The sequence below is a fragment of the Motacilla alba genome, chromosome 5, assembly GCF_015832195.1.
Source record: "Motacilla alba alba isolate MOTALB_02 chromosome 5, Motacilla_alba_V1.0_pri, whole genome shotgun sequence".
NCBI classification, from domain to species: Eukaryota; Metazoa; Chordata; class Aves; order Passeriformes; family Motacillidae; genus Motacilla; species Motacilla alba.
In genome coordinates this window covers 46,204,397-46,231,585 of record NC_052020.1, presented here as the reverse complement: position 1 = coordinate 46,231,585, position 27,189 = coordinate 46,204,397, and the positions used below count along the sequence as shown (strand labels likewise).

Genomic DNA, 27,189 nt, shown 5'->3' with positions numbered 1-27,189 from the left:
ATATTCTGAAGAGACAGTTCTGCCCATCAAATGTCACTAAAAGTCATGGAAAATTAGACATGTTTTTTATTCCCAGAATAATAGAACCAAGGAAAAAACTTCATGCTTCAAACAGTGCCTGACAGTCTGTGTAACTTCTACACATTTTGTGACTGTATTATTGAGATAGTTATTCCATGAATTGCATTAGTTTAATCGGACAGTAAAGAACAAACAGCAATGCAGGGCCAGACAATTTCTATTCTATTCTAATATCCCATTTATTGACTGAAGCATTCAAACCAAGGACAGACTTGCCTCATACAGGCATCCATGCACCCCCAAAGAACAGCAACTCCTCTCTCAATTAACAGTCAATACTCCACAAGTGTTACAAGATAACCCCCAAGCTTTCTGAGCTACTGAGACTCTACATCCTAATTTTGGCTTGATTTCAGGACTGCCACTGGCACAAGCTGAAAAGACTAGAAAAGCAGAAACAACAAAGCATTGAGTTTGTTTCTTAAAAGACTTCACGGAAAAAAACCAAAAAAGCAGAGCTGCTGAGTGTCCCAAGTGAATAAATGAGGTGTCTGAAAGAGCCAGAATGTATGAAACTGTAAAGTGGAGTAAGACATTCAAAGATGCTGTTTTAATGTACTCTTCTCTTGAGCTTAGCTCCCTAATTAAAAAAAAACAAAACACACAAACAAAGGGCATTTCAGACAACCATCCATTCACTGTATCCATGGATAAACAGAGACTCCTAAGGCGAAGACATGCACAGAGACCCCTGGAGCCATGGTGCAAAAACCCAGATGATAACAAGGGAAGGTCTTCGCTTCTCGTGTTCTGGATCACATCCTCCACTTTCCATAAGCAGCAAGGGAGCTCTAGCTTCTATTCACCTACATGATACACCTGGTGTTAGTTTAAGAGTGTGCTCTTCTATCCACACACCACAGCAGATCATGGAGTAGAACATTCCTACCCATCCAACTAAGAGAAAAAAAGTCCAGAGGAGGTAGTTATGCTAAAGCAGAGTATTAAAACATACATCACAGATAGGCTGAAGCTGACAATCCAGAAAGTAATTCTTAAGTATTTGCCATGGGAATACAATTAGACAGCCAAGTAGGAATCTGCCTGTCTTCCTCACTTCCATTTGTCCCCCGTGTCTTCCCTAAAGGATACAATTTTATCAGCATAGATAGATGCCCAATCAGACTAGGTATTAGAGGTGCCTTGCTGCTAAATTTCAGCTGCTTGCATAGAGACACAAGCTACTTACCAACTCCAGGGCTACAAATTTGCTAGACAATCGGAAAAAGAAACCTTGGAGTCAAAACAAAACAGCTGACTTGGCAATTTTCAAAATAATGTAAATAATGCTATATTTCAGCAGTGTTCATCAATCACACAAAAGAAGCCAAAGTTCTGTACAATAAGCAGTGTGTGGCACTGCTAGGAGGGAGATTTTACAGTTGTACATACATCAGTAGGCAGCAGACTTTCAAAGTGTAATACCCTATTCAGAGATTTCCCTGCATCTTCCCTGCATCTAGAGCCACGATACACAGGAGACATGGCAGAGCACTTGCAATCAGAAATCAAGGCTTACAGAAGTACATGCTTAGGAAATTGCACTGGTTTAAACACTATTTCAGAAAGCTTATGGAATTTTAAAAAAGCAACGTCATAATGAAAAGTCATTTAACACAAAGATTTTTCAGTATTGAGCAGCCCAACTATAAAAATTCCCTCTAGGTCTGATTTCATCCAATTACATTGCATATGATTGAACTATCTAATGAATAATTAAGTGGCAGAATGGTATAATCAATATAATGAAATAAAAAGCATCAGTTAATCCAACAAGTTATACAAAGCTGTGTATTCAAAACCACACAGACCAACACTTTGACCAGTGGAGCACTGCATTTATTAAAACTTTATGAATAAACAAGAAATAAAGAGTCTTGTAACTTCTTGTTGTTGGTGTCAATCCAGTAGCAGTTGATAAGGTGGAAGTTTCCAAGAATACCCATGATTTGCCTTTAGTGCTCTTATGCAGCTATACTAAGCCTCATTTCTGCTTTTCTCTCCATGAGATGGCACAAAAATTCCATTTATAACCTGGTGCCTCTAATCCTGCCCTCAGCCATAACCTGAAGTATGAATCAAATAAATCACCCAGCAGAGAACTTGAATTTGCTTCATAAGCAACTTGCAGCCATCAAACCTAGACCTGCAGACTCTGCTGTGTGGTCAATGAATTTAATTCTTTATGATGCTGTTCATAATCCTAACATAATCTCATCCTGGAAAAAAACATACACCATTATCTTCTTCTGATGTGACAGGCTTGCAGAAGCTGAAAAATTAGCCACTAAAACTTTCCAAATCTTAAACTCATGCTTAATTCTATGGGGAGTAATTGACAAGACATCTGTAACTCTCTCCAGCAAAGCAGAACACCATTTCCCTAGAAAAGTCATCACAGTTTTTGTTATTTCTCCATCCTTCCATGCTGCCTAAAGTTTTTTCTTCACTCCATCCATACTGCATTTCCAAACCAAGAATACCAAGGCAGATACATCCTTTCCCAGTATCAAAGAAGTCTTCAACTTTGCGAAAACATACTGCCCCCGACTAGATGAGTTATTTTAGAAGCACTTCAGCACTGTTAGAGCCTATATTCTGACAAGCAAAGGAAAATTCCATTCACAGATCAAAACATAACTGTATAATTTGGAAGCTAGTTGTTTCTTAGAAAACAATCAGCAGAACAGTCCTGCCAATGTGGGAGTAAAATTACCAGAAGCACTCAAATGCTGTACTCTTAGGTATGTAACTATTGACTTGTATGTACAGCTCACACAATGCAGCCTCTAGCTGATTTTGAGATCATGCACACAGGCATTAGAAATACAATCTTCAGTTTTGTGTTCAAATAATGTAAATTACCCATTTCCATACACAAGCATAAAGGCACTCATTTTTATATGTAAATAGCAGCAAGGCTACTACTCAAATGTTCAAAATGTTCAGTCTTTGTATGGGGCTCCTAGAACACAGAGCTCTGATTTCCTTCCCTGGATGTTCTAATACCTCCACACCAGTAGTAGTCTTTTTTTTTTTTTTTTTTTTAAGATGGCTTTTTGCATCAAATTGTCAGCTATGACATAAAACTCATGTGCATGTGAAATTAAGACCACACATTGTAGCTGGCCAAAGGCAGTGCACAGTACTGCAGGAAATAAAATCAGTAATATATGACAGCATGACTTCGTTACTTTTTCATAATAATTAAGTTATTCAAAGAGTTAGACCAGGGTACACAGAATGGACATTAGGTGCAGTTTTATAGGATGAGACTGTCATGCAGGCATTTTACAGCTGTTCAGCTTGGAAGGTATGGACTATATAAATGCTATCCAACTTTGTCCAGTTCAACATTTATTTTTCTTTTTGCCTCTCCATACCAGAACCAGAAGAATTTTATATTAACAAAAATATGAACTTCTTAATTAAGTTCTCTCCTTCCAACCAATGGAGCAGTAACCTATGCATTACTCAAATAACTTTTTAAAAATTCAAGAATTAAAAAAAAAAAAAGCCCAGAAGTAAATAAAATCATGTTCCACACAACAACAGTAGTATTTTGACACTCCTGGAAAAGAAATCAGAAAATGAAAAGTCACACTGAATTTCTACAATAAACACAGTGTTAACTATTCTAGTCATTAGTGCACAGAAACACAAAAGCTGTGCTGAAAAACTGTTACCATCGACTCCAAAAGGAAGCAGATTAGGATCATGGCTTGCAATATCAGAGTGTTTTTTGACTGCAACAGAAACTAAATTTAGACCCAGTTACATAAAAAATACTAATAGCCTTAACACTTTTAATCAGCATAAGAGGTTTAAAGATACACGAATGATTTAAAGTCTGTTGACTAGTTTTATACTGCTTTTGCAATATTGTGCATTAGTAAAATCAGAGAGATTATGAAAGAAATACTAAAGCATAATAAAATTACATAAAACACAAAAAGCAGGCTATGCAGAGTGACTCCAAACATTGATATTAAGAGAAATTTTACTAGAGTATGTCAAAAACACAACATATCTATAGATTCCTGCAGCATGGAGGTCAACCTAATCAGGTAATGCAACCCAAGTACCTGATAGGTTCAGAAAATAGGCTGGACTCTTTATAAATGAAGTATCAACGTGTGTGATCCTACAAAGGGCAAAGAATAAAATGCTTACTATCCTCATACTGTTGCAAACTGCTGATCCATGACTCGCACAACAGCACAAAGCAATCTGGCAGCCTTTCAAATGCCAAGTCTGGCACGGTGACGGGCAATATGCTCCACCAGCTGTGCATCTCCTTCAGGAGCTGCAACACGGCAGAAAAAGTAATTCCCTGATGATTTTCCACAGAAGTTCATTACTATGTCTTGCAGAGCACCTGCCAATAATTTAGGAAGTATTGATTAGATCATGCTCAGGGTTTTTTCCTCCATGAAAGTTAAACAAGTTTTCTGAAAACAACCAAAGATACAATATTGCCCTAACAGAAATAATTACTTAGGTATGCTGTACCTGTTACCCCAGATATGTAGTAAAATTACAAAATGAGTAGCAATGTTATCATGTCCAATATCACAATTTTTGGTATGTAATCCACACCATGAAACCATTTTCAGGTTCATATATTGAAGCATATGCAACAGGTTAGTTAGGTAAATGTGGGTAACCTTTTTTTATTTGCTGACCTTTTTTTTTTTTATTTGACAGTTCACTGCAGTGGCATCAGAAAGCCATTCCTGAGATGCCTGTTCTCATCATTGTGTCCTAGGCAGATATAAAAATTAATAGCTGACTGTCCTATTAAGTTTCAGTGATGATTAAGTTCTAACTGTATCCCATTTTTTCCTTTCAAGGATCTTTCAAAATCCTCTTGTACAACCTTACTACATAATTTGAGTGTTACCGCTGATAAAGACATATTACCTACCTGCCTCAGGATTATTTCTAGGAAACAGCTGAGATAAGCACACTATAAAATTTATACAGATGGACTTAAAAGACTAAAACCCCCACAGTTTGAAGCAACTACAATGGAAAAAAAATATTATAAAATGAAGTATACTGGAAAATAAGGCATAATACCTGTGAGTCACATTTTTGCTCTTTCTACAAAATATAAACTGCTGGAGAGGAAGCAGTTCTCTGGACTAAATTAACTGCAATGGTTTTAACATAAAACTATAACCTTAAACATCAATAAAAGGTAATCTTCAAACCTCTAAGTTATTAATGGTCTCCTTTCTTTGCTAGAACTCAGCAATTTAAACTGCCTCACTCCAAATTAGAGTTCTTGTTCTTATTTACAGAGCCGTAAAGCACTTGAGTAAATGACTGTGCTGTGTATCACAACATGGTTCAGAACTGGTGAGAAAACTAAACGAGACTTCTTGCAGACAAGCCAACTGAGTTAAGTGACAACTTTAGGAAGGCATCAGTAAAACCACCACTTGAGAAATCAATCACTTCAAGAGCTGTTGCTTAACAACTGTGTTGCTAAGAGTTCATTCTTCACACCTATATATTCCCACAAACTAATTAGCCAAAAACAAAGGAAAAAACAATTTTGGTTGCATGTAAAAATAAAAACCTTCCACATTTTGAAGATGGAATTTTTATTTACTTGCAAAAGTTCTGACATTGTTATTGACATTAAATGTTATGCTCTATTTTCTACATCTCAAATACCAGCAAGGGCATTGGTAGCTAATATTACACAACATGATGAACACCCTCCATTGGCCTTCCATGTAATTTTCGAGAGTTGGTTTTACAAAAACTGGTATCAACCTTGGGCCAAGGTCAACAGAAAGCCTGTGGTTTGGGTTGTATTATTTTTTAATTGAAATGACCACCATTGCAAATTTCTTTAGAAGCATTTGTCAAAAGTAGCTTTTAGAGAAGTTTTTATCACTTCCAAAAAGCTGCACTGAAAATTAAAAATATTTAAGAAAAGTCTGCAGAACTGAAGTAATGTATTTGTTCATTACCAAAATTGGTGACTGCCAGATTGCAGTTACAAACTCGACTTTTTGGGAGATGCTTAGCTCGTTATCATTCAGCTGTTGAATCACAGATCCAGCTTGCATCACCTAAGAGGATTATAAAACAACAGGCAGGTTTTTAGTGCTTAAAGCTCATAGAGCAGACTTGTTTCTTCTGACCTTAAGAGTTTGTATGGATCCTTCTCTTCCAGGAAAACAGTTACAGAGCTTACTAGAAGTTCTACTAAAAAATGCAGGAGTGGGGTTGTTTTTTTTGATTTTTCACTTCTTATCACAGTGGTAATACATAACCTATCAAAGACAGTAAAACTTGAAGTTCACTGTATGAAACAATCTTGATCTCCCAAATACTTCTAACTATATTCCTCTTCTACCACTGTGAGGAAGTGTTAGAGCTGAAAGGAAGACTCAGTTCACTTACCACTGAACTGCAACTGTTCTGTACTTGCAGGAAACAAGCCACGCAACAAGACTCCCAAAACAAATGTTGGTGGTGCAGGATGGACATGATCTGGCAATGTGCTCCTGCAGTCCAGGGAGCCAATTGCATCCTGGACTGCATGCAAAACAGTGCGGGCAGCAGAGTAAAGTCTGGCGAGATCCCATCTGCAGTGCTGCATCCAGCTCTGGGGTCCTGAGCACAGGAAGGACCTGGACCTGTTGGAGCAGCTGCAGAGGATGGCCACAAAGATGATCAGGGGGCTGGAGCACCTCTCCCATGAAGGCAGGCTGAGAAAGTTGGAGTGGTCTAGCCTGGAAAAGGGAAAGCTCTGGGGAAGCCTTAGAGCACCTTCCAGTACTTAAAGAGGTCCAACAGGAGAGCTGAAGAGAGACTTTTTATAAGGCCATGTAGTGATAGGACAAGGGGAAATGGCTTTACACTGAATGAGAGTAGGTTTAGATTAGGTACTAGGAACAAATTCTTCACTATGAGTGGGGGTGACATACCGGCACAAGTTGCCTAGAGAAGCTGTGGATGGCTCATCTCTGGAAGTATTCAAGACCAGGTTGGACAGGGCTTTGAGCAACCTGGTCTAGTGAAAGGTGTCCCTGCCCATGGCAGAGCACTGAAACCAGATGATCTTTAAGGCCCGTTCCAAACCAAACCATTCTATGATTCTGTGAGATTTTGATCTTTGTATTATATCTCTTAGCCAATCAAAATGAGTCTCAAGAGAAGACTTAATACTGTTTAAAGTATTTTTAAAAATAAATGCCAATAGACAATTTTATAGATTCTTTTGATCTAGTTTCTTTATCCCATTTTGAACTACCATTGATGACTTACATAGTTTTCAGACCAAGAACTGTAATTCTAGTTACTAGATACATTTCTTTATCAGATTTGACTGTGAGATCATCTTCCCCAGCACTTCCTTTTCAAAACTATGAAAACATCTCTAAAAGCCTTGAAAAGAATACTATGCAACATTCAGATCCTTACAGTAAGACTACTTTTGACAAAGACTCAAAAAGTTTTAGTAGTTTTCATGGTTTAAGAATGGTATTCTCCCATTTAGTGTTCCCTCCAAAACACTCCAAACCATGTGGCACTTGTTTACTCCTCCCTTCCCCTCTCAGGGCTGAAGAGAAAAACTGAAGTCACAAAAAGTGAAGACTGTGGGTTGAGACAAGACCAATTTACCAGAAACAGCAATGAAATAAGAAAATGAACAGTAACAGCAGCAACATTAATAACAGAAGTGTACAAGGGAAGTGAGCAATTCCCATGTGAATGCTCACCCCTGCCCCAAAGGGAGCCCAACAATACCTTACCACTGCCAAGAAGGGACCCCTTACCCATTCTTGGAAAATGACCTGAGGTGGCATGGAATAACCTCTGGGTCCTGGCCATGCCCCTCCTGGCTGCTGCAAAAATCAACCCTGTCATGGCCAGAACCAAGTTTAAGTGTTTTCCCCAGGCAATACACTCCCCTTTGCTAACTGAAATAGTAATGCGTATCATGCCTTATAAAAAAAAATCTTGATTCTGTACGAAGTAAGTGTTTTAGGGTACAACCATCTATAGTAATTATTTAGATTGGAGGGTGAGGAGGGAGCATGTCTCTGCTTGTTAATTCCTAATGAAGAGCATTTGACTGCCATTAAAAACTAGTAGAGATAGGGGAAAATCCCTACATTTCCAAGCAAGTTGTAGCAGCAAGTAGATCTCAAATGCTCTCACAAGACTGTTACTCTGACAGAATGCTGAGCCTTCTACCTTTCCATTAACAGTGTATTTTGAGAAGTGGATCTGGTTACATCTAAATATTGTTGAAGAATGGAGAAGACTGTCACCTTCACTTCACCTCCAGCCCATACTGTCAAAGTAAAATTATTAAAAATTAAACTGTCACAAACAATGTTATTTAACTCAGGATAAAGTTATGTTTTGATAATAGGAATAGCAAAATAACTAATGCTAGAATTATATTTTTATTAGTAGAGACCTTTCCTCTGTCTCCACATACCCTTGGCACTTCTTAACTTCTTATGCGAGGAATCTGAACTACCCAGGAGCACAGGAAGGAAATACTTTTAACTGGTGAACACAGAAACCAGGTTTGAAGTTAATGTTCTTACCCTCAGGAACAACAGAGAACAGAATAAGAAATGTACTCCTTGTCACATTTTTACTGCTAATGAAGAAAATGTAGAAGCCTGAAAACACAACTTACGGATCACAGCAGTACTGACATTTGTGAAGGTAAGGAGAAATCAATCTTTTTGTTCAGATAAAAACCAGAACCAGACTAGTAACTGAAAATCACACATAGAAGTTCAATTACTGTCTAAAGCAAATCATAGTTAAGAACTGACAGCAGAATAGGCAAAATGAATGAGCATTGGCTTCAGGTGCACACGGCTTCACAAGCACTGAATGCCCAGCTGAGGAGCACACCTGCCCCACAGCACCAGTGCAGCCTGGGACACATTCTCTACAGACGTCCAGAACTCCGGTCCCAGCACTCAGCTGACTACTTGCACCTTGCATGTCAGCTTTCTAGGTCTGATTTCACACTTCAGCCACACTCATGCTGAACAGACTAAAATAAGAAGCTGTTTTGCTTATACTTGAGCCTTTTCCTCAGTGATAGCACTAATTTGGGATTCTCTGTCAGCACACACTAGAATTTATGGACTGATAACACGAAAATGTTGTGATCTTAGCTGAATTTGAATCAATAGGTCAGAAAAACAAACAAAACTAATAGAAAGGTTTATGATCACACTGTGCTGTCTTTATCCTTTTTTTAAAAACAGCACTGTTTTGACTTCCTAAGTCAACTTCTAACTTAACTTCTAAGTTAACTTCTTTATTAGTATATTCCATGCAGGCGTATGTGATCCTTTCCCATCCCAAGCCCGCAAGGTTAAAGTCCTACGGCCAATATGATTATGTACAAAGTAACTCACTTTATAAAACTTCACTAGTATAAACAACAATTGTAATACAATAGTATTCAGCAACAAGTATGCAGCATTATATAGATTTACATAGCATTACTACAAAACCTGAGCATTTCTATGAAGTTCTGGATGTCAATATAAGGAAACACACATTTTTCTAGACTGTTAAGAAAAAACCCACAACACTGAGCTATCTAGTTATCCCTAGATTTTGTGTAAGAAAATACATTCTCACTCAGTATTGTATTTTCAAGTTTTTTACATTTCTAGTACACAGTTCTATCAAATGTTTAACACAGTCTTCACTTTTAAGCTACTATTTTAAACAGAATAGTCTGTAGATCAGACAGAAAAATTTTGTTGAGAATGAATTGCAAAGTAAATTATCTTTCCATTGATAGCCCACAGGGCTATTTTTTGCCACTTTTTCAAAAGGTTTTATTTAAGCATACACACAAACAGCATATATTACATTGTTTTATGTAAAAAGCAAACAATCCTCCACTGCCAAAGCTGGTGTTTCACACATGGATAGGGGAGAAAAGGATTAAATAAACTTGAGAGGCCATTTGTTTTCATAAGTTAATTTCTGCGAAATTAATGAACTCAAAACTGTGTTTATCCTTACCTAAAAGGTAAAGTAAATTACTAGCATCAGCAGCTACGATAAGTCTTACTGTTGTCTAGAACAGAACATGGTACAAAATCATTAAATACATTACATGAACTCAGATTTCAAGAAAAAAGATCTTCCTGAACTTGGCTCATGGCACTCTGAACAAACAGCAGTGCATGGATAAAGGCTTTAGACTTTGAAAAGTCTTAAAATCAGAACTTAGAAAAGGTTTTATAATTGGCATAATTTTGCAAGAGCTAGGAGTTAAGAATTCTCTAAATTTGCACAGAAGTTACTCTGAGGCATAATTACTGCATTTTAAACTACCTGAAAATATAACACAATCTTCTTAAGAGTGATTGCCCAAGTAATTTTTTTATCCTGCAGATTAGAATATGAAATGCTGTTTCAGAACAAATCAGTAAGATGGAGCAGATACAGCAATAAGATGCAGCCAGATTAACACTGGGGAAACTTTAAGCAGTCTAGTTTTAAGTGGGCTGTTAATAATGTACTTCAACTAACCTCAATTTAAAAACAAAAGAGGGAAATACTTGAGACTGCTCCCCAAATAAAACTTACTAAAAAAAACCCCAAGTAACCAAAACCAAAAACAACCACACAGAAACCAAAATGAACAAAACCAAAGAAACTAAAGCTCTTTATCCAATCTTATTTTTGAGCAAAAGAATGACTTTTACATGTTTCATACTCTTTGACAGGAAATCTGTGAAACCAAAACATGCCCTGACAAATTGAACCTCTCCTGAGAAGCATTCATAGTCATAAACTCATTTATAATGTGTTATGTGGGAGATGCCAAGTTGTAACAGTTTAAGAGTCAACTACATGGAATGTACCAACAGATTTATGAACAACAGTAGCAGTTACTCACATGTTCATGGCAGCTAACTGTTCTTTATGAATTAGGTTTCCCTGTATAAATTAGAAAACTACAAAAAGTCAGAACTGGGAGAAACCTCCATTGTCTGTAAAAGTTCAAGTGAAAACACTTTTGCAGCACTTTTCTTAGACAATAGCATATTGCTCATATAAAAGGTCTCTTATCCTATAGAAGTCCTGGCAGAGGCAGCCTTCCAATCCAATACGGCCTGTTTCAGTCTGAAACAAAAGACATGTTTCAATTTATTATATTTACATTAATAAGAAACTTATTTTATTACAAAAATAATATTTTATTTATTACTAAAATAATATATATTATTTTATAATCTTATTTTCCAAAGAGATTAAGACACAGAACACCTACCCTGCGGACAGCCACCAGGTTGTTGCACACAAGCACTCCTCCAACAAATTCAGCTTGTATACCTTCTCGCAAGAGAACCTGCTTGAAGTCAGACAGTCTTGGCTCATTCATAAACACAGACTGATGTCCAAGAACCTTCAAAACAACACACACAATTTTACTGCTTCTATTTAACACCTTCCATTTTTCCAAAGATCTCATTACTGCGTTGGCAGCAGTGCAGCCAAGACTACAGGACTCTAAATTGGTTCTATTTCTGTTCACCTGCAGCAATACATCTTCAGGACAGAAAAGCCTCAGAAGTTACCCATCACAAAAAGCAAAAGGTTTTTCTTTGCTCCCATATTGAAGACAAATACAAAGCTACAATGAAGATCCCTCTTCCAAGCCATGCTATGCCAGGGACCAAGGTGCGGTGCACTGTACTGCTGATCAGTACAGGGTGCTATGATGCTTGCCATGAATCTGAACAGACTTTAGAGTTGTCTCCACAATTCTCCAGCTCCCACAACAGACTACATTTAGGACTGTGAAACAGAGAATCTAAAAAAGCATCTCTGGGATTAAAAGGTACTGGAATAATTCAACAGAAAGATAAAATAGTTATCTCCTAAAATGCAAAGTATTTTAAGAGCTTCAGTAAATTTACAGAAAAGATAAATTTAATAAACTCTCAAATCACTACTACAGAAGCATATGTATGAACGTCAAAGATCTGTATCTCAAGTATATGAAGTATCTTCCATGGCATCAACAAAACGTAATAAAATCCTGAAGTGACTAACACCAACTGATTTCTCTATCTGCATGTACTAATTACAGATATGACACATACTAATTAAAATAATATTTCATAAATATTTGGCACTGTTAATGGATGCAAAAGATCATTCTCAATGAAAAGCATAAAAGCTGAAAAAAGAGCAGCACCAGGTTTAACAAAGAGAAACCCAAACATGAAAACCCAGTTTCAGTTAGGCTTTCATTTGAGTAAGATCACAGTATCAACCTCTAAGCACTAGAGAAAGACAAATAAATACAGAGGTCTTCATAAAAGCAATCCAGAGCAGCATCATTTCTGTACCTCATGAGGTGGCAGAGGTTCCAAAGTAGGAATGATCTCGCTCTCCTCACACATCTCCTTGTCATCGTCACCAAAGAGGCTTTTCATGGCCTTCTGTTGTGCAATCACACTTGAGTCTGAAGAAGGCACATCCACTTGCATTTCTAAGTCTTCATCTTCCCTCAACTCTCCCTCTTCCAAAATAACTCCAGTATCCACTTTTGAAACCCTCATGTCCAGAACACCATCTATCCAAGCCAACTCGGCATCCTTGGCTTTACAGAACTGAAGAGAGCTGACAAGAGAATCTTTCAATCTGACCTGGGTTGCACAAAAATAAAAGTACTATTAGTTTCATGGATAATACAGACGTCTTAGTTCAAGCTTTAAAGATCAGCAAGTTTCTCTTCACCATCTTTCCAGTTGGTTTGATTCATGCATTTTTATGGAAAGAAAGGATGGAACTGGTATCACCAAGGCAAGATACTTAAAAATTTAATATATGTAACACCCATATCACAACTTAAAAAACAGCAGACATCAACACCTTTCTCATCTTGGCCAAAATTTAAAAAAAACCCAAAAACCTATTGAACTGCAAACTTGACTTATATTTACATCAAGAGCAATAATTTCTTTTTAAAAACCAGAAAACTTTTTTGCAGCCAAGTTGTTCCTCAGTTGGTCTTAGCAAATTCAGAGGAAGTTTCTATAGCTACATTTAGGTTACTGAATAATAGTTCATCATTTCAACCCTCCAAAAATTATAATTACTATTTTATTGTAAGAAAAAACACTGTAAATATGAGAATTTTAAGTTGCCTTACCCTGATTCCACTGGTGGACTCTGGGACTTCAATCCTTTAAATAAAGCTCTACTCTTAGAGATTGTTATCCACATTAGAAGGTCCATGATTCCCACAGTGCAATCAAGGCTGCAACCATGTGAAAGAACCACCAGCTACCCACCCATGTGCAGCACAGCCCACTCAAATGACACTGTGACACTGACACTTCACTCACACCTATTATTTTCAAATTGAACATCGCCACTAAATTTCTCCTGGGTCATTTCTTGCACACTAGCAACTCTCATAGCCTTAAAAAACAAACAAGAAAATCCCAACAGCCAACAAACCGCATGCAGAAAACGTGCTGTTTTAAGGCTGCCATAACTAGATGATTTTTAATAACTGGAATTTTCTACTTTCTAGAGGGTAACAGATTTTTCTCTGGAAAGAAACAGAAGTACCTCTTTCAACAATTCTACCAATGTTTTTTCTACTAACTTTAAAAGAACAAAGGAATAAAGGACTACTGCAAAAAATGTTTGTGAGACACTTCCCTCTAAACAATTTCAAAAATTAAATTGGGAGCATACACAATTTTCAAATAATTCACACAAGCTATTCCAGCTTTCTTATTTAGAACTTAATATATTGCATTTAATTTTCATGGCTAAACACAGCAACACATGTTCATAACCTTACTTTCCAAGAATCATCCCATTAAGTTTTTTTGGGGGTATGGGTATCTTATTTGTTTTTATCATTAACTTGCTTCTAATTTTACATGTTCACTCTTAGGTACTAGTTAAATATGAAGCATTTTTTTATTCTACCTCTTTAAGGCTCCATTTGAGATTCCAAAGAGAATCCTGAATTGCAGCTAGTATACAACAGTATTCTAAATATAGGCATTATAAATTTGTAAATACTTCAATAAAGCAAACTGATGCCCCCATGGACACGAATGTGCAAAATTGCCTTTTGCACTTCAGGTAAATAACACATTGATATCACATTCAAGCTTTCAAAAGCTTATGAATAATAAGGCTCAGGAGAATGCTTACCCAAACACAGAAAAACACAACTAATGCCTTGATCACACAAAACTAATTGAACTCACAGGTGGCACCACCTCTCCTCTCCCAAAGAACAGAGGGCAAATTACATTCTGCTCATACAGCTCTACTACAGTCCACAGTAGTTACACATCTAAAAAAATCCAGTACCTTACCTGGTAAATGTGAGTTTCACTTGTAGCATCTACAGTTTCATGAAGTTTGGGCATGTAAACTTTAATGTCTTTTCCACCAAAAGCTCTACAACATTCTGCAAGGTCCTGACTGGCCTCAGGTGGTCCGTGGACAATCACCAGTTGTCTTGGTTTCATTTGGTTAATAATTTTTTTAATTGAGTCCCCATCTGAACGTCCTTCATAGTCAATGTATGTAACTCTGGCTCTAGTTTGAATTAAAAACCCGAGAAAAATATGGTTTAGTTTCAAAGATTAAACGCTTGAGTGCTCCAAATACTTAATTAAGATATTTTTTAAATATTGTACATCAACAAAAGCTGTCAGCACAAGGTATATTATGGATCTGTAAAATACAGCTGTCAAATATAAGCATGTGAGTATTTAACCCTATACATTCACAGAATTCACTTACATAGCTATCAAAAAAATAAGTTATCCATTAAATAAGTATATTTGAATAAGTTATCCTTTCAACAAAACATACTTGAGTATCTATGATAACATACTGTTGTATCATTTCTTCTATCTCTTCCAGTTGTCTCCATAAGACAGGAAACAAACCAAATTTTTTAAGAGTGTGGAACCGTAAGACTTTTCTGTGCTTCCAGAAAGACTAGTAAAATACAACTTAGGCTGGGAAAAAAAATAAACAAAAATCAAGTCCTTTCCCACTTTCTTAAATCCAAGCTAGCCTTTTACCCAGTTTGCACTGTACCCATGCCAGTATTCTAGTAGAACTGAAAAGAACAAAGTCACTCACTTAATTTCCATGGATTCTGTTGCAGAAATACATTTGGTAGGAACATCTGATAAATCCTGATCCATAGGCTCCTCTCCATTTGTCAAACCAGACTCTAATTTGCTTTTTTCTTCTTCTGTTGCTTGAAGCTCTGGAACTAGAAAATCCTCAGGTCTAAAGAATGAAAGGTATTTTGCTTTTTAGAGTAAAACCAAAGCACGACCCAATATAAAAACAAACAGTGTTGATTACTACTAAGATTTTTTGTAACAGTTATTGCCAGCAATTTTACTACACCTGCCAAATATTTCCATACTTGAACAGAGCTGATTTGGAAAATATGACCTTACTATCTTAAAAAAGAACTTGAATAACTTAGGAAATACTAGCAAATTGAGGATTTCTATCAAGTATTCCTTATGCAAAGCTGACAAGTATCACTGAATTTTGTTAGGATGAACAGCGTTTTCTCACCTCACAAATTTAACATCAAGTGAAATTTAAAGCAGAAAAAAGTCAGGTTAAAAGAATTTAAAATCTTCTATCTCAAAATATTTTAAAAAAAGCCTGGAGTAAAAATACATCCTAAGAGGTGTGAACACAGGTCAAGGGTCAGCACTCTGCAGCTTCAATCCTTATCATAAGCTTTCTCTAAGACTTAGTTTGAAGAGCATATAGCAATGCTGCAAAAGAGACAGAATGGTGAATTTAATTCCTTCTAGTTCTGATTATTTCATAGCTACTACGTTAGTATACATTACCACCACATACTTGATAATTTCACCATATTCATCCCATTTAATTCTTTCTTCAGGAGCTGGAAACATTGGATAAGATTTTTTTGCCTGTTTGAAGAAGCTTCCTTTCCGGCTACCTTCACCTTTCATCATCAAATCATGTTTGGTCTTATGTAAAGTTGGCTGATCAATATCCTCTTCAGCATCACTCTCATCACTGGAATCAATATCTGCCCTGAAATGATATTCCAAAAAATCCTAGTACTTCTTTTTTTTTTCTTCAGGTTTCATATTACATAAACACACTGACTAGGAAATGACAGTTGATATAACACTAGCCAAGGCCAAGGGCAGTTTATGTATCTGAGAAAGAGCTCACAGTTAAATGGCAGATGAAACTGGGTCTATCAGGACAACAGATTAAAGACAACCACTCCTGATTCCTCAGGGCCCTCAGACAAGGCTACTGAAACTCTAATTCTCATTTAGGCCTGAAAAGAGTTGAAGGAGCAGAACAATCACACAGAAATCTCAAATCTGACCATAACAGCAGAATGAGCAACATACTTACTCTTTAGACTGCTCTAACTTCTTAGCTGCCTCTTTCTTTAGTTTTTCCTTTTCTAGGTATTCTTCAAGCTCCTTTCCTTCCAACTTGACACGTTTTCTCAACTGCAGATGGAATTAAAATTAATGTTATTGTGAGTAGCTGACATAACTTAAATAATTTTCCTATATGCTGCTGACAAGAATATTTGTCCTTGGGCACCAAGGGCAACTATAAATCGTATGTCACATACAAGACAAGACTATGATAAAAAATGTGGTACCTTGACATCATGATAGTGTCAATTTGTACAGTCTACTTTAAATGAAAGCATTTCTAAAAATATTAAAATCAATTAAGCTTTCCAAAAATAAGTGAAGGCAAATACTCTTAGATGAGCTGTGGTTTTTAGTTTTTCTATCAATAACATCAAACCAGAAGAAGCTAGCAAAGTCATACTAGCTGGCGAAACAATGGTAGATTTTGTTTCTTGTTTTCTGAGTACAGCTCACTTTGAATAAACTGAATTCTAGTAATAATCTAATATTACAATTCAATTACTTCAATCCAATCTAAAACCAAAATAAAGCTGCATCATCAGTGTTGAAATTTTCACTGCAATCACAGGGGACTTCCCTTCCATAAATTAACAATGTGCACCAAAAAGAAGTAGACACAGGTGTACAGATTATTGAAAACAATTTGAAAGCGTGAATAGCAATTAATTATCTTCTAATTTTCAGCATTTGCTTATCCTTCTAATCCTGTAGTGATATATTATACTAATTTGACTTGATTCTCCTCTCATCCAAACCAGGAGAATTTTCCAGCAAGACTAACCCATCATATGTAGTGATCTGTACCTCAGCTGCAAGGAGACCTTTTTCTATTATAATTGAAACACAAAGGAACAAGTTGTCTAAGAATAAATATTTAAAAGGAACTTCATGCTCAGCTCTATTAATTTTGCCATGCCATGAAAAAGCATTTTGCAGTTGTCAGTAGGAGACCTATATTTATGTAAATTTATCCACAACCTGATAAATATGCAACATACTTTTCAGGTTTCAGGTTTTTCAGGATTTCAGGTTTCTCTCCACCACTAGAAGCATTTCCAGAAGATCAAAAGGGAAACTATGTTCAGTTTTGCCCACACGACCCCAGATGGCCCACAATAAAAACCTGGAGCTATAGAGACAACCTTACCTCAATATCTATAACTTTTTCAGAAGGATTATCAATCAGGAATCGTGCTAATGTTCCAGGCGTAGTGCGGTAAGTTAAAATTATGGAGTTTTTGGAATCCTGGCACCACTGAATGAAAAGATCTCTAGAAAACCCACACTCCAAGTCAGGCTGACTGGCAAGAACAACTTTTGGACTAGGCACTCGAGCCAGATCAGACAGACTGTGACATAAGGAGAGATGGCGGAACTGAAAAGGGTTGTTTCTCTTGTCTTCAAAGCACCTCATCAACTTGTCACTCATCCATTCAACCTAAAACACATATTAGAGGAAGTTATCTACACAAATACAAGTTGTTCAACAGGACAAGCTTCATAAGAAGTACAGGATGCAATATGCCCATGATTACTTCAGTATTTTTCAGCGGGTGTAGAAATAATGTTGAGCATAATTAACACTGAAACAAGTACTTTAAGTTCTCTTTTTTTAACAACTATAAACTATGCTAACAAGTCTGATCATAAAGACAGAAATCAGTATCAAGAAGCATGCCCACTGTCACAACTGGACACTCTGTTACTTGATCAAAAGAGCTGAGACACAAACATGCATTACAGAATAAGGACATCCCCCAGTATTCTGCCATTTTTTACCATTAAAAAGAAAAGCTTTTGCATAAATGCTCCTTTACTCTTCATAATTGGATTTTAAAATCAAAACAAACCTGTGATTTAGAGAACTCCACTACATTGTAGCTGACATTATTCAAAAGTGCAAGAGAGTAGACTCCTAATCCTGCATCTTTTGTTCTCCAGATCTGATCAAGAAGCTGAGCAAGTTCCAGAACTCTGCCTGCTGTATCCACAGCTATTAATACATTTCCATCACCTCGTAATGTCTCCAAAACATTAGCTAGGAAGAATTAAAAACAAAACAAAAACCTATTACACTTTGAACCAAAGTTAAAAGGTTTGTGCTGTGGCTTGGATTTTTTTTTTTTGTTATATCACACTAGCAATCATATTCAAAAGTATACTGAACAGAAACAGATGAAACTTCAAAAGAGATCCAAATCCACACTTCCACCAAAATTAAAGGGAGCTGGAGTTTTCTCAGTTGCTCTGAAGATCTTTCTGCTTTGGTATTTCTTTCTTCTGTTTGTTTGGTTTTGGTTTTTTTTAATTAAAAACCAAGAGAAAGTGGAGTTTAAAAAAAGAAAGTGCTGAGGAAAGTAATTTAAAAATCCCTGAAGAGATTTAAGGATGCTGGGAAAAATACACTGCTTTCAAATACAGTTCATTGCTGTTAAGAAAACATTCAACTCACAAGATCAGTATCATCAGAAAAGAGTAATTCAAAACTTGTTACATTTTAATAAGGGTTCTTAAGTTTAAATGCTAACGAATTTCTCATAGAAAAATAATTTATAGTGGCTAATAAATCACATTACTGATATTTTTGAAGCCCTAACAATACATACTCAGCAGCTGTTCATCCCTTTGCTTCCTCCTGGGTTGTACATAAGTAGCATTAAATGAATCTGTAATAAGCAATGAAGGCCTGCTCAACATTTCCAAGGAACATCCATTCAGATGGCTGTGGAAAAAAGGAAAAATCTCATTTTTCTGCATTTCTATTTTATGAGAAAAAATAAGACAGCTAGATTCCAGATATCTGCACGTACAGAAATTAAACTCCTCAGCTGCTGAATGCTTCCTGCTTCAAATTTACAAATAAATAAAAACAAATGGAATAAAGGAACGCAGAGCTACTGCTTGCTTCAAACTGATTAATCTGGATGCAAATGAAATTAGTGATCTTATTAGAACTGGAAATGCACTTCTGCTTCCACACCTCTTTATCACCCACTAAATGATACACATCTAACACAGCCAAGTACTGTACATTACTATGTTGAACTTACATCTCCCTCTTGTGGTTGAAATCAACGGCATAAACAATTTCTTCCTCCCCATCCTTGACAATCTTCCAAATTGTGCCTCCTATCATGTGACCAGCTGGCAATGGTGTGATTGACAAACCATGTCCTTTGCCTACAAAGGTTTTCAGTATTTTAAGTAGATTACACATAGTAAAATCCATTACTCTAAACAAGACATAGTTCTTTAAACATCTAAATTACTACTGAGAAAAAAAATCAAATGAGATATGAAAAAGCAGTAATAGCTGTCCTTCCTGTCCAAGCAGTAACGTCAAAATATTTTGCAATTCACTTTTACATTTCCTCCCGAATAAAGAAATTAAAGCAAAGATCACTTCTTCCCTCCACCTCCCATTGACACTCAGAGCTGCTGTAACTATGGACATAAACAACAGTAAATGATATAAAAAACATATCACAAGAAAGCAAGCACAATGATGAAAGCCAGGATCCTCTCTGGGGCAACACTAAATGTTTATGGCATCATTCACTTTTGAGGTACTTAGGAAAACCTATACAAATTACACAGTCTGGAAGCTTTCCACAATGACAAACACACAAGTTAAACCATAGCAGAAAGGTTTTCATGTGCTGCAGCCAGGGATGACAGAACTTTTCAGCACCTGATGTATTTTTCAAATGCACTGTTGCTCCCTTGTCATTGATACCAGCCGGTGTGTACATCAGATTAAAATGAGACTACCCACAATATTACTCACTGACTCTGCTGCATTAAATGCACAGTAATAATTAATAATTACACATATATTATCTTCTTAAAAGCCTCCATTGAGTCTTTTCAAATCACCTCCATTAAATATAAAAGAAGTTGGTTGTTTTAAAAAAGGTTGTATACCAAAATTGCTCTTTAGATGTAAAAATCGCCGGGGTAGACATAGCCTTGCTACAACTATCTCGAAAAGGGGCCAACAGTCTTTCAAGGACAACATCCTTTATTTTCCAAATAAGAAGTCAATCTTTTGGCAACACTATTCATGAACCTGTAAAATACTGTACTTCAGAGACAAACTGCTGGTGGTCAGCCTGTACCTGTCTCTGTTCAAGAGGAGAGTTTTTATTTTATTCTGATCTTTACATTCAACACAAGTGGAAAGCTGCTGATTGTCACAGGTCCCAGCAATATGCTACACTGAGTATGATCTGAGTCACTGAAGATCTCCCCATTAAATCCTGCACATGCTGTAACTTCATCTCTGCAACCTGCTCTACAAAGCTTTCCCTCGTGCTACTGTTTATGGAGAGTTCTGAGGTATCTGCCACGAGAGGTAAGTAAACACTTTTAATAGACATCAGTAAATTCCAAGAGAAGTTACAGAACACAAAAGAGAAACAAACATCTAAACATTGTTTGGCATGACCTCCTCCTCATTAAGTGAAAGTTCTATCCATTTCTAGATACAATTGCAATTGATACAGACTGACATGAGGCTGATGAATTCAGCACTGCAAAACACACAGCGTTTTAGAACTCAGTCCCTTCAAAAAAGTTACTTTAACTCTTAACTGCTCTGTTGCCTTTCACTAAAAGTAATTTCTTGGGGTTTTGGTGACAACTTTACCTTTTAAGTTCACAATCTGAGAAAACTTCAGCTGTTGTATCTTATCAAAGGCTGCATCTACATCATCCAATGTAAAGAGTGTGAAATCTTCAGTATTATGGCGGGACTAAAACAAACAGAGAGGGACAGAGCATTCAAACACTCCACCGGATCAAAGATGTTGTGTATCGAAGTATCAACTTAAACATACCTGGTAGAGATCATACATAAACATCTGTCCCATTTTATACACAGGAATAGTTGCATAAATGGCACAATTCAATCCCATTTTTCCAACTGCATATGGAAGTGCACCAAGATGTAGAGGGTCAGGGTGGGAAAGAAGAACAGCATCAACCTGGTGTACATGCCTATAAAAAGAGGGCCAACAGAAGCCATTGAAAGGAGCTCTGTATGGTTTTGTGTATCTCCTGCTAGGGCTATTTTGACAATACATACACAGTCTGAATGCCAAACAATGACACTTAAACCCTTCAAGAATTGGGACAGTTTTAAAAACCATAATTAAAACTTACAGGTGTTTCCTAATGTTCAAGTACTTAAAAACACAAGTGACTTCAGAAAGCATAACTTTAAGATCTGAAGAAGTAAGTTTTAAATCAAACCCCTGATGAGAAAGACTTCAGTATATAACTGGACACCAGAAAGTAAATTAACTGAGGGACCAAGAATATTATCAGTACAGATTTGCTAGAAATTGCTTATACACTCCAAAACAAAGTGCAACTTTTCTTCTGGTGAGAGTGACCAAATAACAGGATCAAAGACACAATCCTTAAACTGATAAAGATCAAATCAAAATATATTTCTTTAAATATAGCTAAGATCAAACACATCATTTAAGAAAAGTAGCACATCAGTTTGGGGGATTTTATTACTCTTAAAAGCATTTGTTTTTCCTTGCAAAGTTTTACATAAAATTAGAACTCAGACTAAAATCTTTCTATATATCATAACCGAAAAATTTGAGGGCATAAAACACATGTAACAAATGAAAATACAAGCTGGACTGAGAGCTTTTTGTTCCCTTGCATAATAAGTGGGACACACACATTCTTCTTGATGGCTGTTATGATAAAGGGAATTTGATCTAATCAGTTCTTAGATAAGGAACTTGAAAAATTTCATAAATTATCCTCAGTACCTAACAATCCTCACTTAAAAGATTTTAAACACTGCAAGTGTGTCAATGCTACAAAACTAGTATCAAAAAGCTCAGTTTCTTTCGCAAATTTCTGTGTTTCAGTCATAACTTGGCAATCAGCACAGCTCCTTGCTGTACACCTGAAGAAGTTCAATATTTAAGTCTAGATAGATTTTGGTTTGGAGGGATTTTTTCCCTTTGCAGGGCTGGTGTCCTGACAGAAGGTGTTTTCTGGACAGTCTGTTCAACTTGAAACAAGACCCAAGAGTTGAACTGCTTTGTATTCAGCCTACATGCAGGAAGGCTTCCTCTCCCATTTAAAACTTAATTAACTAAATTCTAAATCAGTTGCGAGTCAAGGTCAGTCTCCCCTAAACTGTGTCACATTTCTGACAATATAAAACAAACAAATCATCCAAGCCAAACAAAAACTGAACAGTTTGAGAATTACAGACACACCTCACTGGACTGACAGGAAAAAAATCCCAAGTTTTTGCAGGAAATGTTTCAGCAGTGTGATTCCCTTCATGTAAAATATACACAAAACAAAACCAAAAAAAAGAACAATTCTGCATTTAGCAACACCGTACATTATATCACTGCATGGAATTTTGAAAACTTTCAAGAGACCAAGCTCTATTTTAAAAACAGGTGTATGAACTGAACTACTTACTTCCTCAGAGAATCAATAATATCCATAGAAAAGTTTTCGTCCCAGCCACAGTCCAAAAGAAAACGAAACTCATCTACTTGCAAAAGATAGCAGAGGGCAGATTCCTCCTGCACCCCTGAGAGCGTAGTCAACTTGATAATCGATGTCATTTTCCTCTCCAAGTGTTTAATCTCCAAAAGAACTAATCTGAATGGGGGACAAAATGTTTCGTTGGCTGACACGAAGAAAAATTCCATTTACTTAGATCTAGCTTCACATATTCCTAAAAATATGAAGGCTAATGGTGTTAATACTGATCAATACAGCTGCTCGATACCAATTAAGTCTCCGATATTAACATTCTACTCTTGCACGTCTTATTAGAGAGAGGTGGGGTTAATTTTCTACAATACACATTAAGAATAATTTTTAAAAGAATCCCTAGGAACAGCGCGGTTAACCGCAGCTCCGCGGAGCTGGATGGGGGCACCCAGAGATGGCACATCCAGAGACGCGACCCCTCACACCCAGGGCCTGCCTGACCAGGGACAGGGCGCGGGGCGGGCCGGGGGCTCCGCGCGGGGGCTCCGGGGCTCCAGCGCCCCACCGGGCCCCGGCGCCCGGGCCTGCGCCCGGGCCTGGCCTCTCGCCGGGCGGGGACGGGGTCACGGGGGCGAGCCCTGCGCCCACTCCGGTCCGAGACGAGGAGAACGAGGGGAAGAGGAGGATGATGCGAAAGAGCCGATACCTGCCGCCCTCAACCACCCCCAGCCCGCGCCGCGCTCGCCGCCATCTTGCGGCAGGCGGGGAGGAGGGGCAGCCGGCGGAAGGGTAGCGGGCGGCACCACCGCGAGCCCGCCGGGGGGAGGGCGCTCCTCCCCCGCCCCTGCGCGGCCCGTGGTCTCGCCCGGCCCGGCCGTTCCCGGTGTCCTTGGCGCGGCCGCTGCGGGTCCCGCTGGCGGCGCGAGCGGCGGTAATGGCGGGGTCGCGCGCGGGGCGGGAGCGGCGCCGGGGCCGAAGCGCTGCCGGAGCTCCCTGGCAGCGCCTCGCCCTGTCCCCAGCGCCTTCGGCCGGGGCGCGGCGGCGGGCGGAGCGCCCTTCAGCCGTGGGGCTTTATGGCGCTATTGCTGCTGGAGGGGCGGTCGGGGTCCCGGGCAGGCCGGGGGAGGCTCGGCCGGGACGCGGTGGGGCCGTGTCGCGAGTCGGCGGCCGGGCCCGGGGCGGGGGTCCCGCAGGGGCTGCCTGCCTGGCCGCCCCACAGCGGCCGCGGCGGGAACGGCGGCGGCGTTGCCCTTCGGCACCCGGCCGGGGCTCCGAGCCCGCGGCTGTGTGACAGACCTCGCTGGTATCGCGTGTAATTCCTTAGCCTGGAGGGCTCTGGTTGGGTTGGAAAGGTTTGCTGGTCCTCTTTAGTCGGAAGAAGAGAAGACTGCGAGGGGATCTCATTAATGCGTGTAAATATCTCAAATGCGGGTGCCAGACTCTTAATTGATGCCCGGCAACGGGACCAGCAGTGACCATAAACTAAAACACAAGAAGTTCTGCCTCAAGACGAGGAAGAACTTCTATAGGTTGAGGGTGACAGAGCGCTGGAACAGCTGCCCAGAGAGGTCGTGGAGTCTCCCTCTCTGGAGCCATTAAAAAACAACCTGGATGTGTTCCTGTGTCATCTGCTGCAGGTGATCCTGCCTTGGCAGAGATTTTTGACTGGATGATCTCCAGAGGTCCATTCCAGCTGTAATAATTCTGTCATTCTGTGATTTTAGAAATGTTCTTCCTTATTTCAGAAATGTCCTTCCTTACCTGTCAGCTCCCCACTAAATATACAACTTGTCTTTGAGACTTGACGCAGATAATAAAGTCCTTTTATGGGAGTTTAGGTTATGAAAGTGTTTCTGATGTTTTACAGAGAAGCAAACTTCTGTAGAGTTGCTTTAGTGAGTAAATTAAAGAGATGTTCTATTTCTCTCCTGTTTTAGGACGAAATCCTTTTTCCCAGGGTCAACAGTTAGGATTATTTCTAAGAAACCCAGCTATGGGTTTGAGAATAGTATGCGTCTCCTCGGAAGCGTTTGATAGCCCTCATGTGTATTATGTCATTGTAGAATCCTGATAAGTGAGAGTAAATGTGCCAAGCATGCAACAGTTCCCAAGTGCAGATTTATTAGTGCCTCTTACCTGTTACACTTTTCTTTCTAGCAGTCATGGTGAATTTCGCCCAAGCTGTGCGTGAACACTGGGTTCACATCCTTGTCCCCTTAGGATTTGTGATTGGATGCTATTTGGACAGATGGAATGATGAAAGATTGTCTGCCTTCAGAAACAAGAGCTTGTTATATAAAAGGTCTGCTTTATGATGCTTTTTATATACATATATAGTTATTTTTCAAAGTGCTTCTCAGTTCTTTTTGAGTTATGAGCATAACCAAATAAAAGGAAGAAAGGCCTAAAAATATCAAGCATTCCTGAAGTGTTTTAGGTCAGTAGTACCCTCTGAAAATGGAATCTTTAGGAGCTATCTTCATGAAAGAAAGGATCACTAACTACTGTTAATGACTGTAAAGTTCTTGGTCATGAAATATGGAAACCATTATCTTGACCCTATAACTTCAGTAAGAAACACAGTGCTTGAGTCTTAATTTTCTCTCTTAAATTTAAAATAATCACAGCTCTTTTCAACCAAATACTTTTTATAAATGTGTGTTACTTCAAAATAATTACCAAGTTCTTGAAAATTAATGTACATGCCGCTATATCTTCACTGGATGATGTGATGTTATGCACTGATCAGTTTGGGTTTTCTGGCTGTGACTCCTTAGGGAGTATTTACATCAGAGGACTTCAGACATTGACTCATCTGTGTCAGTTCTAATTCTGTATTTGATCATCAGGTTAACAAAGGAAGAGGGAAAAAAGTCATGTTGCGTAAACTGATAGTAGGAGTGCTATCAGTCTGTGTGCCAGTGGATTTTTTTTTTCCAACTCTGGCATCACCTAAATTAATTTTGAGTAAGAAAGAAAGTTTTTGACATAATCTACCCCACTGGTACATTAGCACTTTTCTTAATTTATTTGTTAGTAAAGTTGGGCTGCTGTGTCAGCATCTTGTAAAAAATCTCTTCTTCTTTCACACCTCTCTTTCCACTAAAGTAATGAATTATTATATTTAAAAGAAGTAGAATTTTTCATTTTGGATCAAATTAAAAGTCTGCTAACTCCTTAGAAGTCAGCTGTTCTGTGCTTCCATTTAAATGAATGGAAATTCAGAGGGCTCAATCCATTGAAGCTTTTGAAAGAAAGGAGGAAGTCTCTCAGTATGGAAAGATTTTTAACTGACAGCAATTGCAAGGAAAGTTAAATTTTTACATAAATCTCAAAATGAAGGTATTGTTGAATATAAACTAACACAAATAAGTACTTACATTTATTAATAATTATTCTAAAAAGAAAGATACTAATTTTAGTCTCTTCCCTCTTGTTTTTTTTTCCACACAGGGAGTTGAAGCCTGGTGAAGAAGTGACATGGAGATAAAAGCTGATGATGAAAAGGAAGACATTTTTGTTTGATTCATCATCTTACCTCACATATTGAAAGAACAGGAATATGGTTTTTACCCTGAGAGGATACTACAGTAAAGGACATCTGCAATTCATCAGTGCTAGTTTAATTTCTGGTGTTACTTTTTGAAGTTGATTTAATTACATGACTAATATGTGTTCAGGAATTCCATTAGTCTGTAAGCATTGAGATAATTTTCTTCCCTACTCTGGAAAGGAGAGGAAGAACTATAGAATAAACTATGCAAAAATCATTTATGTTGTTAGTGTTGTGTATGGTGTGGAACCCATGTGTTTATAGCTATTTCATGGACTAGCCTTTACAGAAATACTTCCATAAACCCAGAATGTGCTTGACAGCCACTGAACCTGGTTAAGTTTCTCTCTGGATTTCCTCTGTAGCCTTGTTTGGAGTAGTGGTCAAGCAGTAACTGCGGCTTTGTGAGCGGACCAGGAGGGTCTAAGGGGCTGGTGAGCACAAGGCGGGAGCGGGCGGTGCCGGACGCTGCTCCGCTCGGTGCCGGGAGGGGCGGCACGGGGCAGGTTCCGGGAGGGGCGGCACGGGGCCGGGGCCGGTTTCGGGAGAGGCGGCACGGGGCTGGTAGGGGCGGCACGGGGCCGG

At 38.3% G+C, this 27,189-nt stretch overlaps 2 protein-coding genes across 3 annotated transcripts; one reads left to right on the top strand and one right to left on the bottom strand.

The window, feature by feature from the left end:
* Window positions 1-239: 239 nt before the first annotated feature.
* On the bottom strand, window positions 240-23,863 carry CPSF2 (cleavage and polyadenylation specific factor 2). Its single transcript, XM_038138632.1, has 15 exons — window positions 23,758-23,863; window positions 23,031-23,216; window positions 21,404-21,563; window positions 21,214-21,319; window positions 19,616-19,745; window positions 19,172-19,287; window positions 18,416-18,603; window positions 17,713-18,003; window positions 16,531-16,631; window positions 15,994-16,194; window positions 15,244-15,396; window positions 14,463-14,688; window positions 12,465-12,764; window positions 11,381-11,515; window positions 240-11,232 (listed from the first exon to the last, which is right to left on the bottom strand). Exons 2-15 carry the CDS (start codon window positions 23,177-23,179, stop codon window positions 11,140-11,142), a joined length of 2,349 nt encoding a protein of 782 aa, XP_037994560.1. The 5' UTR covers window positions 23,180-23,216; window positions 23,758-23,863; the 3' UTR covers window positions 240-11,139.
* On the top strand, window positions 23,853-26,821 carry NDUFB1 (NADH:ubiquinone oxidoreductase subunit B1). 2 transcript variants are annotated; one of them, XM_038138633.1, is made up of 3 exons: window positions 23,853-23,982; window positions 25,209-25,353; window positions 26,505-26,821. In XM_038138633.1, the coding sequence occupies exons 2-3, from the start codon at window positions 25,214-25,216 to the stop codon at window positions 26,539-26,541; spliced, it is 177 nt and encodes a 58-aa protein (XP_037994561.1). In that variant the 5' UTR covers window positions 23,853-23,982; window positions 25,209-25,213; the 3' UTR covers window positions 26,542-26,821. The 2 variants fall into 2 exon arrangements, with proteins under 2 accessions (XP_037994561.1, XP_037994562.1); XM_038138634.1 differs by having other exon boundaries at window positions 23,860-23,982; window positions 25,212-25,353.
* The last annotated feature ends 368 nt before the right edge of the window (window positions 26,822-27,189 follow it).